General features: G+C 47.5%; 1 protein-coding gene across 3 annotated transcripts in view; it reads left to right on the top strand.

The window, feature by feature from the left end:
* SPECC1 (sperm antigen with calponin homology and coiled-coil domains 1) overlaps nucleotides 1-15,856 on the top strand; it is a 170,022-nt gene extending 154,166 nt beyond the window's left edge. For 2 of the 3 annotated variants that reach the window (XM_040245875.1, XM_040245877.1), the window contains 2 exons: nucleotides 5,071-5,130; nucleotides 12,812-15,856. In XM_040245875.1, coding sequence (XP_040101809.1) covers nucleotides 5,071-5,130; nucleotides 12,812-12,901 — 150 coding nt within the window. In that variant the 3' untranslated portion in view covers nucleotides 12,902-15,856. Of the gene's footprint in view, nucleotides 1-5,070; nucleotides 5,131-11,397; nucleotides 12,324-12,811 lie in introns of those variants that run through there. The other variant, XM_040245876.1, reaches the window with a different exon arrangement.
* The last annotated feature ends 646 nt before the right edge of the window (nucleotides 15,857-16,502 follow it).

A 16,502-nucleotide genomic window follows, 5' to 3' on the forward strand; every position in this document is an offset into this window, starting at 1 on the left:
AGGGAGCGTGGGGTTTGTGGACTCGAAAAGGAAACTGGGGTAAAATTCCAGCACAGATCACAACGGAGGGCAGGTCCCACCCTCAGTACTGTCCTCAACTTCCCTTGTTACCTAGGAAAATGCAGCAGAGACCAGTTGACTGTGTCTGCTGAGAACTTCCTGTCACTCATTTTTCAGAGGAGGCCCTGATGGACTGTCACCTTCATGGTTTCAAGACCTTAGGTCAGCATTTTCAACATCTTTTCCAAAGAACCAGAAATCCCTGGCTCAGATAAGCTGGGGAAGCTATTTATCATAGCACACTTCTGGAGATTCTTGATGCCATAAATACTCTAGGAAGTCCTTCATTAGAGAAACCTGTGTGACTCATTTTAGGCCAACCTACGTCAGAGCCACAGGACCTTTTTAACATTTAATCACCCATAACAGGAGTTGGCAGACTTCCCCTGTTGGGGGTCAGTGGTAGGCTTTGTTGGTCTGTGGTCTTTGTCAAAGCTACTCAGCTCTCCCATCAAAGCATCCAAGTGGCCATAGATGTTTGTCAGTTAATAGGCTTGCTGTGTTCTAATAAAATTTTATTAGCAAAAACAGGCTGAGGGCTGAGTTTGGCCTGTGGGCTGTGATTTGGCAAACCCTGCCCTAGAACATCCTTAAAATCATATTCCAGAGTTATTCCGGGAAACACTGTCCCGGGCCCTGGACTCATTTACTCAACAGATGTTTCTTGGTAGCTGTCATGCCCAGTAATAAAGGCAGAAGTGGTGGGGTAGACAGTGTCCTTGGGAGGCGGGTGGTCAGCAAACAAGTGAGTAAACTTGTGACAGTTAGCACTGTAAGTAAATAACTATAGACTGTGACTTCCCTGGTGGCTCAGACGGTAAAGCGTCCATCTACAATGTGGGAGACCTGGGTTCAATCCCTGGGTTGGGAAGAGTCCCTGGAGAAGGAAATGGCAACCCACTCCAGTACCCTTGCCTAGAAAATTCCATGGATGGAGGAGCCTGGTGTCCATGGGGTCGCAGAGAGTCAGACACGACTGAGCGGCTTTACTCACTCACTCATGGAAGAGCGTGAGAGAAGCACGGGGCGTGGGGTGAATACGGGGACCTGACTTTCGCCAAGAAGGTTGTGGATGTCTCTGAGGTGGAATTCCAGCAAAGAGCCCACATGAGAAAACAAGTAATACACAGAGCGGGGGAGCCTTCCAGAGCCAGGGAGCATGCCAAAGGCAGGCCCATGGGAGCAGAGACCAGGGACATGGGGAGGCCGGTGGGCAGATGAGGAAGTCCAAAGGACGAGGTGTGGGGAGGGGTCCCGAGCATGGGAGCGTCTGTCCCCTTGGAGTCTGTGGTGTGCCACCCTCCCAGCACATGGATGCTTCACTTAAACCCATCCTTTGGGGTTTTACTGGCAGCTTCATTATATAGACACGACTAATTAAATCATTGGTCATTGGTGACTGGTTCAGCCTCCAGACCCTCCCTGCTCCCTGCAGGTCTGGGGGTGGGACTGAATGTTATAACCTCTAATCCCACACTGTCTTTCCAGGGGTTTTCAAAAACTGAGTTATTAACATACACCCAGGTGTTGTTGGAAAGGGTTTGTTATGAGTAACAAAAGACACCTGTTTTGGAGCTTCCCTGGCAGTCCAGTGGCTAGAACCCTGCGCTCCCAATGCAGGGGACCCAGGCTCAATCCCTAGTCAGGGAACCAGATTCCACACACCGCAATTCAGAGTTGGCATGCCTCCAGTAAAGACCCCACGTGCTGCAACTGAGACCCGGCACAGCCAGATAAACAAACGAATAAAAAGACACCTGTTTCACCTTTATTTCTCTGAAGCCATTTTTAGAACCAAGGACAGAAAGCAAATATTATTACAAAAGATGCCTCCATGACTCCTACATAGAAAATTACAAAGGCTTTAGGAGCTCTGTGCAGGAACCAAGACAAAGACCAAAGGTGTGTTTCTTATCATAAATCAAACTTCACAGAGGCACCAAGAGAAGACAAGAAACAAGCTTTGAGGACTCCATCCTTGTTGCAGGGCAGGGCAGAGTGGCCCAGCGAAGATACCAGGTACCAGGAGGAGCAGACACAAAGGAGACCAGCAGGGGCATGTGGGGTCCCAGGATCCACGAAGCCTTGGCACTGTTGACAAAAAAAAATCCATCAGTCGATCAGGGAAGAAAAAGAAAATTTTTATTCAAGCCAAGCTGAGGATTATAACCCTCTGAGGAAATCTCTGAGGAAGCTCCCAGAACTGTTCTGCCTGTTAGAGGTCAAAGCACAGTCGTACAAGGTTTTGAGATAGAGGGCTGTGCATCAAGGGATGCGACTGGTTTACATGATCCAGGGCTGCTAGTACAGGGTGAGCAGCAGGTCATGGGTCATCAGGGCCCAGGGACCGTCAAGAAGGAAGGATGTCTCCTAGGGGAGTCTGCTGGTGCCGGCAGAGTGCCGCTTCTCATGGTTGAGCAGGTATTGAATGTTTCTGCCGATGGAGCGGTTGGTCGAAGCCTGCTGCAGATAGTCCTCAGGGTATGAAGTGTTTGACTGCAGCCATGGCGCTTTGTCCTCCTATCAGTGGACATGTTGGAAAAGAATGGAAAGTGTTTGCTTTCACCCTTCGGATCATCTCATTGCTTCCAGATGACGGAAACCACGTCATGTCCCCTGGATGCCGGTGATCCCCAAGATTCACAGCCAGCTGCCCAGATCTGGAAATGCACAGAACAGCTGAGCATCACAGCTTGGTCTCTCTCTTGTCCTTGAGATCCGGGGGGCGCATGGTTCCAGCACGCGGGTTGCCTTTCTTCTCCCTGCTCCAGGTTGCTGTCCTGGGGAGGAGGCAGGTCAGGCTGTGAGATGCTGCAGGTTTGCGAGGGGTGAAGGACTTGGCTCCAGGTGCATCCCTTGATGCACAGCCCTCTTGTCTCAATATCCTGCATGACTGTGCTTTGACCTCTTACAGGCAGAACAGTTCTGGGAGCTTCCTCAGAGGCTGTTCCTGGGTTATAATCCTCAACTTGGCTTGAATCCTCCACTTGGCTGGAGTTTTCATTCCAGATTGTGCAGCATCACAGCCTCCCCTGATGACCGCTGGCCTCCTGCTTCCTAACTGCCCCATGTGGACGTGCTCTGGGTTTGGTCCCTGCACTGGGAGACCTTGTGTTCATGTTTGGGGAAAGAAACTCATATCTCAGAGTTACAGATGAGGGTTCTCAGAACAGTGTATCAACACAGGCAAATCAAACTGGCACAGTTTAAAGCTGAGCACGTGTGTGAGACTCAGCCTGGGGGTGCTCTTGCTGGAGGAGAGAGGGTTGCAAGCAGGGAAGGCTTCCTGGAAGGGATGACTTTGAAGTTGAGTTTCAAAGGGAAGGACCTAATTTGAATGAAATGATGCCTTTGACCTTCAGGATGAGTGAAGTTCAGCCCTCCTCAATTGGAGCCTGGGTCTGGGGCACTCTCAGTGCAGTGTATTTCTTGGGTTTTTTGGTGGACAGCAGACATTGAAAAGGCCATCAAGAGAGGCCTGTAATGTTTATATGCATGTTAAGTTACTTCAGTTATGTCCGACTCTGTGGAATCCTCTGGACTGTAGCCCGCCAGGCTCCTCTGTTCATGGGATTCTCCAGGCAAGGATACTGGAGTGTATTGCCATGCCCGCCTCCAGGGGATCTTCCCGACCCAGAGATTGAACCCACACATCTTGGAACTGTTGGGCAGGTTCTTTTTATCAGTAGTGCCACCTGTAAAAACCTATCAAAATCAGAATCTGAAAAGTCACTTTAGTACAAAGAGAATATCATGGATTATAAGCCATAGGAAGATAAGAAACCAGAAGAGGAGACATAGTTCTTCTCCCAGCAAGAAAAGTCCCAAACAAGCAGAACTGAAAACAGACTTGAAGAAAGGCAAGGTCCAGGTCTGGAGCACACTAAAACGTGGTGTGGTTCTGAGCTGTTGGTTGTTACAAAGAGGAAAACCCTTTGGAAAGAATGTTTTGAGTGGCACAGCATCGTGACTGTGGAACCTGGGCCAAGGAGTGTGATCCCAGCCACTGTGCCAGTACCCCTTGTTGTTTTCAGCCTGCAGAGTCGTCCTGTTAAGAGGGTGCCAGACACTTCAGTGTGGTTGAGGAGAAGGAAGCCAAGTGTATCAGCTTGAACAGTTCAGAACATGACCAGCTGCAGGAAAGGCAAGGGAAAGTCTTACTTATCACACCAAGTGAAGTCAGGAACTGTCATTCGTAACCGATGGGACAAGAAATGACGGTTTGAGGATACTGGTTAAAGTCATAAACATAACTAATAAGGGAGCGAACGTGAGCTGTGTGACTAGAATGAAGGGAAGAGAGAGGTGCATGATTCCTGAGTCATTTAACTTAGGAGGAAGTTAGAAGGTCATGCCTCTATTTTAGAAATCAAGAAAGTGGTGGGACTTCCCTGGTGTTCCAGTGGCTAAGATTCCAAGCTCCTAAAGCAGGGGTCCCCAGGTTCAATCCCTGGTCAGGGAACTAGATCCCACATGCTGCGACTAAAGATCCCAAGTGCTGCAACTAAGCCAAATAAATAAATATTTAGAAGGAAGGAAGAAACAGTGATGTCAGCAGGTACAGAGAAATGAAGGAAGTCCCTGGAATTAAAGACAGAAGCGAAAAATCGTTCTCCCAAGGTCCAGGATTGAGGCAAGGAAGTCTTTCATGTGATATTTAACTATGTGTACATATTACTTTTATAACTTGTGATACAGCACTATGATTAAACAAATTGATATACAACAGAAGGTATATGTCCTAAATATTGACAAAGTAAAAAATAACTAACAAAAATGTATCTTTGATGGTCAGGAATCAATCAATAATGTTGTTTTTTAGTGACAGTGGTAATCTGTTAATCTTCTTTTTTCCCCCTTAAACTGAGACCACTGTCTGCATACTTGACTTCAACACTTGTGTTTTATAAATAGTAGGTAATCTATATGGGAGTGTCAGTTCGTGTTTATTGCTAACAAAAGCTATATATTCTTGGCTTATAATTTCATTCTGTTTGACTTTTAACCTAGAAAAGAAATCTCTTGTTGGCATTTGAAGCAGCTGAAAGTGTAGGCATCAAACCCAGCCTGGTGAGTGTCCCCCTTTGTATCTATGTGATACTCTAATCCCATGAGAAAGAACTTTATGCCACCTACTAAATAATCTTCACAGCAGTGAAGTCCATTACTCATGAGTCCTGATATAAAAGTGTCCAGTTGGTCTGACCACATGTGATTTAGAGTGTTTTCAGTGAAGATTTCACTGTGGATAAATTTCAGTTCTAGACTGAATTATCATTAAAGCCCTGGAAATATGAATACGATGTAATTTTTAAAATATCAATACATAGCCAATGTCTGAAGAAGGAACTGGAAATAACTGGAAATATTTCTGGAAATAACTGGAAATAACTGGAATAATTTCTGGCATAGATGCCAGAAATTAAAAGAGGAGTAAAGACCAGAGTTCTGAGGCATGTGCTGGGACTCTGGTCACCCCAGGGTGGGACTGGGGCGGTGGGAAAGGGCCTCCAATGTGTGCAGGCTGTGGTTCGTGCTTATGAAGGGGCAGGAGACCTGGCACTGAGCTCCTGTAACAGGTTCTGTGCAGAGGTCTCAGAGCATCGGTCCTGAGACCTCTGCACAGAACTAAGGCTCCCCAAATGCTCATCTTCTTAGTGAAGGGGAGATAAAAAATTGCCACCTGCCAGTCCAGGGAGGTGATAAGGAAGCTCAGTCTCTACCTGGGATTTCTTTGTGGCCAAAAAACACAAAATATCTTGTAGGGAAGGAAGGAAAAGCTGGGCCAGAAGAGGTTTGGAGTCCAAATTTATAAGATCTGCTGCAAGCAGTGACCAGTTAATAGTGTCTCTGCTGCCAGAAGCTCTGTGGCCCGGAGCACAGAGGCTACTGAAAATACACTCACAATTCAAAATTACAAAGCAGTTGGGAAAATGATCTACCTGACAATAGGACCTGCTGTACAGCACAGGGAACTCTACTTAGTATTCTGTGATAACCTATATGTGAAAAGACTCTGAAAAAGAATGACTCTGTGTGTGTGTATAACTGAATCACTTTGCTGTACACCTGAAACTAACACAAAATTGTAATCAACTCCAATAAAATTTAAACAAAAGAAAATTATCTAGTCAGCTGGCACCACAAACAAGAGGACCATCTACCAGAATTTGAGATAATAAAACAAGAAGAAAGAGACCTCAAAAGACTGTGTTTAAACATATTAGAGATCAGAGAAGGAATAAAAATCATAAGGAAGGAACATGGTTTTATTTTTTTTTTAAGATTTTGAAAAGAGCCAAGTAGAAATTTAAAATTTGAAAGTAAAAACCACAGCTGGATTGAAAACTGATTGGATACAGCAGAAAAGAGAACTGCTGAACCAGAAAATAGATCACAGGAAATTACCCAGGACATATAACAGAGATTTTAAGATGTAAATGTGATAGGGGTTTTATTAGTTAATAGGTTTTCAACTTTAAGAAATGGAAAACCCAACTAACGGTTGCTTCAACCATGAAGATTTGTTTTTGTAGTTTCAGGAATGGTTCACTGCTTAATGTAACCAAGGCCCACAGAGTATCTTTACTCTCTTGGTTCTTTGTCCTCTTATTTGTCTCTCTATGGCTGAACATGGCTGCCACGCTCCAGACATCACTCCCATCTGTAGGGCCAAAAGTGGGGAGGAAGGGGTACAGTGAGTGCCTGACATCCCCTCCTTTCATAAGGAAACCAAAAGGCTTCCCAGAGGCCCTCCAGCTCTGTGGCAGTTCTTTGTTGCGTGGCCGCCCCAGCCGCAAAGGGATTTGAGAAGGTAGACATACAACGTTTCTCATCCTCTTCAGTGGGAAGCCTGCAGGGGAAACAGAGGTTGGGACCAACTGATAGTGTCTGTCACAGAGCTTAAGAGGCATGGAAGATAAAATCAGACCATGTCCAACTCCCATGGCCAGTGGGAATTCCAGAAGTAGAGGAAAGAAAACATGAAGAGAGATAATATTTGAAGAAGTGGCGCCTGAAATTTTTCCAGAATGACGAAAGGCCACAGATTCTTAATGGAATCTCAAACAGGATAAATAATACAAAACATCCATCCAGACGCATTGTAATGTAACTGCAGAAAAAGCAAAAGAGATAATCTACAAATAATTTGTACTAACCAATAATAAAAGAAACCTAGTAGACAACTATCAAAGTCTGGAATAGGCAACTCACAAATGGCCAATAAACATTTAAAAACATGTTCAGTGATTAGGAAAATCTCAGCTGCAATAACAGTGAGAAATATACTTGTGTAACCTCAGAGGGTGAAATGAAAAGGGAAAAAGACCAGGGGCTTCCCTGGTGGCGCATCGGTAAAGAATCCACCTGCCAATCCAGGAGACGTGGGCTTGATTCCTGGGCCGGGAAGATTCCAGTACTGTGGGGCAACTAAGCCCATGCGCCACAGTAACCTCAGCTACTGAAGCCCACATACCCTAGAGCCCACACTCCAGAGCAAGAGAGGCCACTGCAACAAGAAGTCTGCGTATGGCAACGAAAAGGAGCACTTGCTCACCACTAGAGGAGAGCCCTCATGACAGCGAAGACCCAGCACAGCCCAAAATAAAAAATAAATAAAATTTTGGGGAAAAAAAGGAAAAAGACAACTATCATAGGAATTTTAATACTATAGTTGTAACAGTGTTATCCTAACATGTTTGACAGAATGGACAGTTTTTAAAATATATACATAAATATATTTCTTCAAATAGTAAATGTAACTATTTCTCCAAAACACACAGAGAAAGAACTAGAACTTTAGCCATTAAAGAAGTGCAATTCATTGTTTTAAATATAGTCACACACACACATAAACAAAAAAATACCAGTCCTCCCAAATTCCACTGAACCTATGAGAAACAGATGTCCCTATTGTGCAAACTCAAGTCTAGAGAATTTAAAAAGAAGTGGGGGGACTTAATGTCTGGCGAGGATGGAGTATCAGAAACCTGATTTATCTTCTGAAACACTAAACAGCCAGGGAGTTGTCGTCGTTCAGTCGCTAAGTCGTGTCGGACTCTTTTAAACCCCATGGACTGCAGCACGCCAGGCCCCTTTATCCTCCACAGTCTCCCAGAGTTTGCCCAGATTCATGTCCACTGAGTCAGTGATCCATTGCAGCCATCTCATCCTCTGTCATCCCCTTCTCCTTTTGCCCTCAATCTTTCCCAGCAACAGGGTCTTTTCCAATGACTCAGCTCTTTGCATCAGGTGGCCAAAGTATTGGAGCTTCAACTTCAGCATTAGTCCTTCCAATGAATATTCAGTGTTGATTTCCTTTTGGACTGACTGGTTTAATCTCTTTGCTGTTCAGGGGACTCTCAAGAGTCTTCTCCAGCAGCACAAATCGAAAGCAGCTAACAAGTAACCACAGATCATTTGCTTAAGGAAAGATATTGAATATAACGAGAGACTTGTTGGAAGATGATATTCTACACAGAATATGGTTTTCTTTGTATGCTTGCATGCCAAGTCACTTCAGTCGTGTCTGACTCTTTGTGACCCTATACACTGTACCCCGCCAAGCTCCTGTGCCCATGGGATTTCCCAGGCAAGAATACTGGACTGGGTTGCCATGCCCTTTTCCAGAGGATCTTCCCAACCCAGGGATCGAACCCCCATCTCGTGTGTCACCTACATGGGCAGGCAGGTTCTTTACCACTAGAGCCACCTGGGAAGTGTTACTGTTAATATTTGCTTTTTTAAATTAATTTTTTTTCCTATTTTTTCATCTCATGTACTACTGAAGTTAGTGAATGCTGGGAAGCAAATGAGATCATCTTGTTGAGCTAATCATCAGAGCCAGCGATTTTATTTGTACAGAAGTCTCTGAGGAGCTACTGACGAACATCATTGTGAATCTCACAAACATTTAGGAATGTTTGTGAGCAGTTTAACCAGTTCATGCCATCAGGAAAATAGAAGCTTCCTACATTATTAAGTTTACTTTTGTATCATGAGATGCAGTGAAAAATAATATATTTAATTACAAGTGACATTTAAAAACTGCACCTAATCAGAATTGGCAGCAGTAACAATCCTAAGTCTTTGGTCAAGTTCTATTATTAGATTAGTCAGGAAAAAAATTCCCTTATATGTTTATATTCTAGCAAATATAGGCTTCTGCATTTAGAGGATTAACAAGGATAAGAGTTTTTCCAAGTGAAAACACCACAGTGTTCCCTCGAGTTGAGAATGCATTTCTTCCCCGCCACGTTGGGAATGCATTTCTTCCCCGCCACAGTGTGAGACAGAAATTTCACTCGCTGCATCAGTCACAGGAAGGGTGGAGAAAGAAGAGGTGTGGCCTTGTTGCTGCCGCTGTCAGAGCAGCCAGAACGGGTGCCCTTCAAGGGTGGATGTGTTTGCACTGGTGAGGCAGACATGCCCATACCAGGCTGTGTGGTCTGTGAGGGTGTCGCTTGCTGAGTCTGTGTGTCCCCCAGAATGGTCACTCCTCACACAGACTAAGGTCTTCAGGTCACCTAGGAAGGGAGGTCTTCACAACTCAGGGTTTTATAGGGAGGTTAGAATGATTCCTTAGGTGAGGCTGAACCTGTGCTGTCGCATAAACTTTATAGAGGCTTCTCTGTAGCAGGCACTTTCTGTGAGTTGAGTCATGGTCCCTCTCAGAAGTCCTATGACATAGATGCTCCCTACATGAGGAACACTGCAATTTCGTGGAAGAGCACATAGCTTGTGAGTAGCCAAGACAAGGGTCAAGGAGGCTATCCGACTCCAGAGCCCACATCTCACCCCTCCATGACCCTGCATCGAGCAGCCATGCCAACCTGGGCTCTTAAAGCACAATTTACTTATAGTCTATCAAGCGCATATGTGTTATGTTGTAATTTATCTGATTATAGGGCTTATCTCTGTGCTTCTCTGGTGGTTCAGACAGTGAAGAATCCACCTGCAACGTGGGAGACCTGAGTTTGATCCCTGGGTTGGGCAGATCCCCTGGAGAAGGGCATGACAACTCACTCCAGTATTCTTGCCTAGACTCCTGAGGGCAAGAAGCCCTATCTTTTTTTTTTTTCAATTAATTTTATTGTAGTGAAATACACATAACATGGCTTCCCTGGTGCTAAAGAATCTGCCTGCCAATGCAGGAGACATAAGAGATGAGGGTTCAATCCCAGTGTGGGAAGATCTCCTGGAGAAGGGCATGATGACCCACTCCAGTATTCTTGCCTGGGAAATCCCAGGACAGAGGAGCCTAGCAGGCTGCAGTCTATGGGTCAAAAAGAGTCGGACACAACTTAGCGACTAAACAGCAACAACTGTGAATAAATTTGATTGATTGATGGCTGTTGAGCCAGCCTTGGATTCCTGAGACGAACCCACTTGATCATGATTCAATTTGCTAATATTTATTAAGGATCATTGTGTTTACATTTTAGTGAGAAATTGGTATTTGTAATGTCTTTGTCCTGCTTTTGGTATCAGGGTAGTTCCAGGTTCACAGAATGAATGAGGAAGTGTTCCCTCCTCTTCTGTTTCCTGGAAGAGATTGCGTAGAACTGGTATTATTTCTTCCTGGACTGTTTGATAGAATTAACCAGTGAAACCATCTGGGTCTGGTGTTTTCTTTTTTTTTGGAAGGTTTTTAGGTACTGAATCAAGTGTATCACACTATTGGATTTTTATTGATCCAACATACTCTGTCTTCTCCTGAAAGGTGTTAACTGATTTCTTCAAACATGTTCAAACGTGATGTTGACAATGCACTAAAATAGATTAAAATTTAATTATTGTTGGGTTCAAGCATGTAGGACAGTCTGAGTAAAACTGTGAATATTGATTAGACTTTAGAATCCTCTCTGAGCAGGAAGACATGTCCTTGCCCCCAGAGGGGTTTGCCATCCCTCCAGCCTCTCAGGCCATCCCTGTGTTCTCAGAGCTCATCTGCCTCCCGAGAGCGCGATTCCTCATCGCTTCTCCCTGTGTCGTCATGTTAGCAACCCTCGTGTTATAAGAATTTCGGCTGTTTGTACATCTGTCTGTGCACACAGAAGGAGGCTTTTCCTCCTTGTCTTCTGTGAATGCATTGTTTCTCTTTTCACATTGCTGTAGGTTCTTGTGTGGGGTGTTCCACGTGCTCCTTTTCCACCCTTCCCTCAGACCGATGATATGCTGATTTCTCAGCCTCACTGGGGAGAAAAATCAGTAAAATATATTTAGATGCTGAAACAGAAGCTAAATGGCTGGTTCCATGCCTCAGCCAGTTCTGTCCCTGCCCAGGAACAGATGTTCTGAGCTCATCCTGCTTTTCCACTGTGTCTCTGCTTCCAGCTTCATGCCAGGACCTTCCCTACTATTCTCTCATGACCACAGAAAAATCCACACTCAGCCCCAAGATGAATTGTTGAGTAGTGTGGTGACACGAATTTCAGGAAAGCCTGGCTGAGCAGTAGACGGAGCACCATCCTGCCACCGTCAGTCCCCGGCCTCTGCCTGTGCTTGCTTGTGGTGGATGAAATGAGGGAAAACAATAAACCATGGACTGGTGACCCTTTTGCCACTGGTGACCCTCTGGTCAAATAGCTTTTAGCTGGTGTAGGGTTTTTGTGGCACAAATAGCAGAAACGTACCACACAGATACTCACTGCAAAGAAGAAGTGACCACAGTCACACCCTGTGCTGTTAGGATGGGACAGCTGTTCTCTGGAGTGTATATCCGCTAAATAACGTAACACAGCTGTGTGGAAAATTGAGTATGAAAAATGTTCAGTGACAAAGCACAGGGTATGCAGTGACAGTGTGGGAGGACATGGGTGTGTGTTCAAATGTAGCTGGGAGAAGTGGGAATCCTTTCACAACAATGGAATCATAATGACTCTTTTTTAAACTTTTGTTTTATTGATTGAAGTAGAGCCGATTTAGAATGTCCTATTAGTTTCTCCTGTGCAACAAAGTGATTCAGTTATATACACATTCTTTTCCACGTTCCTTCCCATTTTTGTTTATCCCCGGATACTGAATATAGTTCCCAGCGCTGCACAGTAGGACCTTGTTGTTTATCCATCCTGTATGTAATGGTTCACATCTGCTAATCCCACACACGCAGTCCTCTCCTCTCCGACCCCTTGGCAACCACAAGTCTCTGTGTCTGTGAGTCTGTTTCATAGATAGGTTCAGTCGTGTCATTTTTTAGATTCCACGTATGAGTGATATCATATGCTATTTGCCTTTCTCTGTCTGATTTAGTGTAATAATCTCTAGTTGCATCCATGTTGCTACAGATGGCATTATTTCATTCCTTTTAATGGCTGAGTAATACTCCGTTGTATATATGTAACACATCTTCTTTATCCATTCCTCTGTCGATGGACATTGAAATTGTTTCCTTATCTTGGCTACTGTGATTAGTGCTGCCTAGACCATTGGGGTGATGTATATTTTTGAATTACAGTTTTATCCAGATATGTGCCCAGGAGTGGGATTGCTGGGTCATGTGACAACTCTTAGTTTTTGTTCAGAACTTTTCTTTTTTCAGAACTTTCTTTTAATGCTCATTGTTAAAATTTGAGAGGGGCGGGGGATCATGTCTAATGTTCCTAAAAGCATTGCATCTCCTGAATAAGCAGGAAAGAAAAGCTTTTCTTTTTCCCATCGAGCACCTTTAGCACTGGCTGGATGTTGCCTGCACCTGCCGGCCACGTGGGAAGGTCCGGCGGCACCCAGTGACCTCTGCCCTCTCCCACAGGAGCTCAGTGAGTTGCTACACACGGACCGGCCTGACTGGCAGAGCGTGATGCAGTATGTGGCCCAGATCTACAAGTACTTCGAGACGTAGGTCCTGCATGTCCCACACTCACTGTGTGTCCTGGACGCACCTGGTCTGTGCTGTCAGCTGCCCACTGTCTGGATTTCCAAGGCAGGCTCCACCTGAGTCCGACACACAAACAAGGAACAGCGGGGTCTGCTGCACCCACCCTGAACCCTGACACATACGGACTGTAAGTCGGGGGTCCTGCTCCCAGGGGCCCCATTCTCCTGTGGGAGCCCCGCGATGTGTTCACTGGAGCTGCCCTGAGTCTCACGACAAACATCTAAACCCATCATCTTTCTACTAAGAATCCTGGCTTCTGCCTTCTAAAAACTCTGCACTCGCCAGTCCAGCCCCTCCAGAAACACCGAGCAAGACACAAAAGGACAGTCGGCTCTCGGGCAGCTCTGAGTCACGTGAGCCCTGCCTTTTGGGGACAGACTTGGTTCCCAGAGAGGATTTCACCACTGTTAGGTCTCCTGTCCCTTACTTCATTCTCTGGGTGGGAGACCAAACATTTGAGATGAAAGGAGCCCCTGGGTGAGTGCTCGGTGCCCCTGGGAGGGACAGGAGGGGTGTGTCTGGGGCGTGGTCACATCAGGACTGCTGCTTGGCAGTGGACAGAAAGCCTCTGTGACCTCACCTGCTGCTTGTGTCCTGCACACGTTCACGCCCGTCCACACCCACATGCTTGTACACGCAAAACTTGACAGAGTCCCTCAGACAGAAGGGATGGGCCTGTGTTGGCCAGGTTCCTCCTGCTTTTGCACAAGCAGGCTGAAGATATGTCTTTTTGGGGTGCTGGGCAAACAGCATCTTAGCTCTGGCTTTGGCTTAGTCCTTCCCCGGGCCTCTTAAATTTGCATGGACAGGAGGCCCAAGCGAGGCAGGGAGGGCTCAGGTACAACTGGATGAAGGGCTTCCCCAGCACGTGCAGTCACCCCATGTGGCTGCGGAGCACCCCCCTAGAACAGCCCTTCCCCCAGAGCAGCCCCTTCCCTGGGTCATGCAGGCATGGGTGCAGGTCATCATGTGGGCAAATATATGCACATTTCATGGCAAATGAGGTCCCCCCTGGCCCAGGGGGCTCCCACAGCTGCTGACATCAGTGCCCTCTGACCCAGGTCGGTTGACACTCCCTGAGCACAGGGCTGCCCGCCCTGCCCAGTATACCCTGCGAGCCCAGGGACAGGCAGGCCCTTCTGCACAGTAGGGCCCTGTTGGTCCCTGTCCTCAGTTGCCTTGGAGGAGACACTGGGCCCCCCCAGGGTCCGTCTGTCCTCAGGCTGCAGAGGTTGCCCACTGGGGTTCTTGTCTGGGGGCTCCCCGACAGCATACACCCTCTCACCTGCCCCAGCCTGGGGTCAGAATATCAGGAAGGCCACCAGCGTCATGTTGTGTGTATTTTCAAAGTCCCCGAGAAGCGCTGGAAGGGGAGTCTGGTGACAGTAACCATGTGGGGTGTCTTCATGTGGAAGGTGGAGGCACCTTCCTGGACAGTCTGCTGGAATTTACCCAGTGTCTCCTCCCAGGTGTCTGCCTTCTCCTCAGCCCCCATTCCTGCCTTGCTCACCCCACAAGGGGACGTCACACCCAAGAGGGGTTGAGCTGTTAGTGGCTGTGTTTACTCCGGGTTCATTGCAGGCTCTGCAGGAGGGGCCGCCGATGCCTGGTGCTGCTCCTGGTGCCCTGTGGTTCCTGAGACGGTCTGGGATCGGCTCCTGCAGCAGTCTCTCAGTGGGGGGCTCACTTCACGTTAAAAAGAAAAGAGGGGGCCATGTGCAGTTTATTTTTATAACTCGGAGAGGTTGCCCAATTCCCCTTGCTGCCCAGCGGGCAGGCTAGAGCACAGCGTGCTTGTGTCCTGCCCGAGGGACCAGATGGTGTAGGGCAGTTCTGGCCCTGGGCATCCTGGTGTGGGGTCAGGTCTTCCAGTACTGAAGAGGTGGGGGGTCACCTCGGTCCGATTTTAATTGAGGAGCTCACAGCACAAGGTGAGTGTGGAATGTTTTTAAAGTTGAGAACACGTGGTGGTTACCGTGAGCACACCCCACCCTCCCCAGTTCCCTGTCCTGAGGTTTTCACAGGCCACTGTATCTGTGTTTCTTCCCATCTTCCTCCACCCAGCACTTCGTCATTTAAAATTATTTGGTGGTTCTGTAGATCCTTTTTCCAAAAAAATGCATTATTTTTATACGCAAGATAGACACAAAATGCAAGATCCCCAAGAGGGGCGGAGTCGTTTTAAGACACAAAGAGAAGCCCTTGGCTCTTTGTGTGCTGAGTTGTTTCCTGGCTGATGGTGGCGCCACAGCCCCTGCCCACCAGGCTGGCCATCTGGGGAACCCACACCTCTCCTGGCCCGTCCCTCCTCACTTCAGAAATGACGGTGGTCTTTGGTTTTTGCTCTTCACTCCGCTGTTGTATAGCTTTTGAGACCACCCAAGGACCCCAGGGGACCCACACCTGGTGTCACGGTGTCCGTGGGTCTCAGCCCCAGAATGGTGGGCTGCTTTCCCAGCCCCCTGCCATCCCCACCAAGGGGACAGGCCCCTCTCTGTGCCCTGCCTGGGAAGAAGGACACGATCACCAGATACAAGCTCCTTTGCACATCCAGCCCCAGTCCTCCCCAGCCCAGAGCCCGAGGGCCATTTGAGAGGAAGTGAGAGTGGCATGCAGCAATGGACAGGACTCAGAAGCCCTTTTATAAAGGATATTTAATATCGTGGCCCCAGCTTCGTGGCGGGTTTCACTTTTCTGTCCAGGTTAAAGTTTGGCTGGCCCCACGCTGCCCTGAGCAGCTCTCTGACTGTAACCGCATGAGTGCAGTGGATGAACGCGGCCTTGTTTCTGCCAGGAGTGCAGAGTGCCAAGCATGGTCCAGACACAACAGATGCGTGTACAAATGTGGACACGACCAAGTGTGACATATGACTCTGTAATATTTCTAATAAATATATTTTGTTTCTGTCTGATTGTGAATTTGTCCCAGCAACGTTTATTGTTACTGTTTTCTCAAAATGCCAGACTTCCATTCAGTCCATTCCAAACTGGCACCTCCAGGCCCCTGTTCCTTGCTGGGCGTGGTCTCCATTGCAGCTGCCGTGGGTCACCGGAGAGGTCTGGGCTCTGACGCCCCTCAGCCTCCTTCCCTGCATGGCCCCCTTGAGCTCGCCCTCCAGGGCCACACAGGATGCTGTAGGCTGCATGGATGGGCCCACCAGGGATGGGGAGCAAGCAGGAGGGGGTCATACCAAGATCGTGGGGGCAGGGTGGACATGATGCCACAGTGTTCTGACACTAGGACGCCATGCAAGCAATTCGTCAGGTGGTATGTGGTCTTCAGGCACTGCTCAGAGGCCACTGTTCACAGATGTCTGGGGACCAGCCCAGCCCACAGGAGAGGAGAGAGGACACAGGAGGAGCCTCATCACTTCCTCCTCCTTCCAGGGAAGCCCCCGCCTCCCTTCCTACCCCGACAGGTTCTGGCCTTTCCCTCCTGGGGGCCTCCCTCTTCCCAGAATAGCACAGCCTCTGATGCAAGTGGAACAGACCCTGAGCCAGGATGGCAGCCACCACCCGCTTCCTCTGGGCAGTCAGGTGCCAGGCAACTGTACCCAGAAGACAC

This window comes from Oryx dammah, unplaced genomic scaffold (genome assembly GCF_014754425.2).
Source record: "Oryx dammah isolate SB20612 unplaced genomic scaffold, SCBI_Odam_1.1 HiC_scaffold_8, whole genome shotgun sequence".
NCBI classification, from domain to species: Eukaryota; Metazoa; Chordata; class Mammalia; order Artiodactyla; family Bovidae; genus Oryx; species Oryx dammah.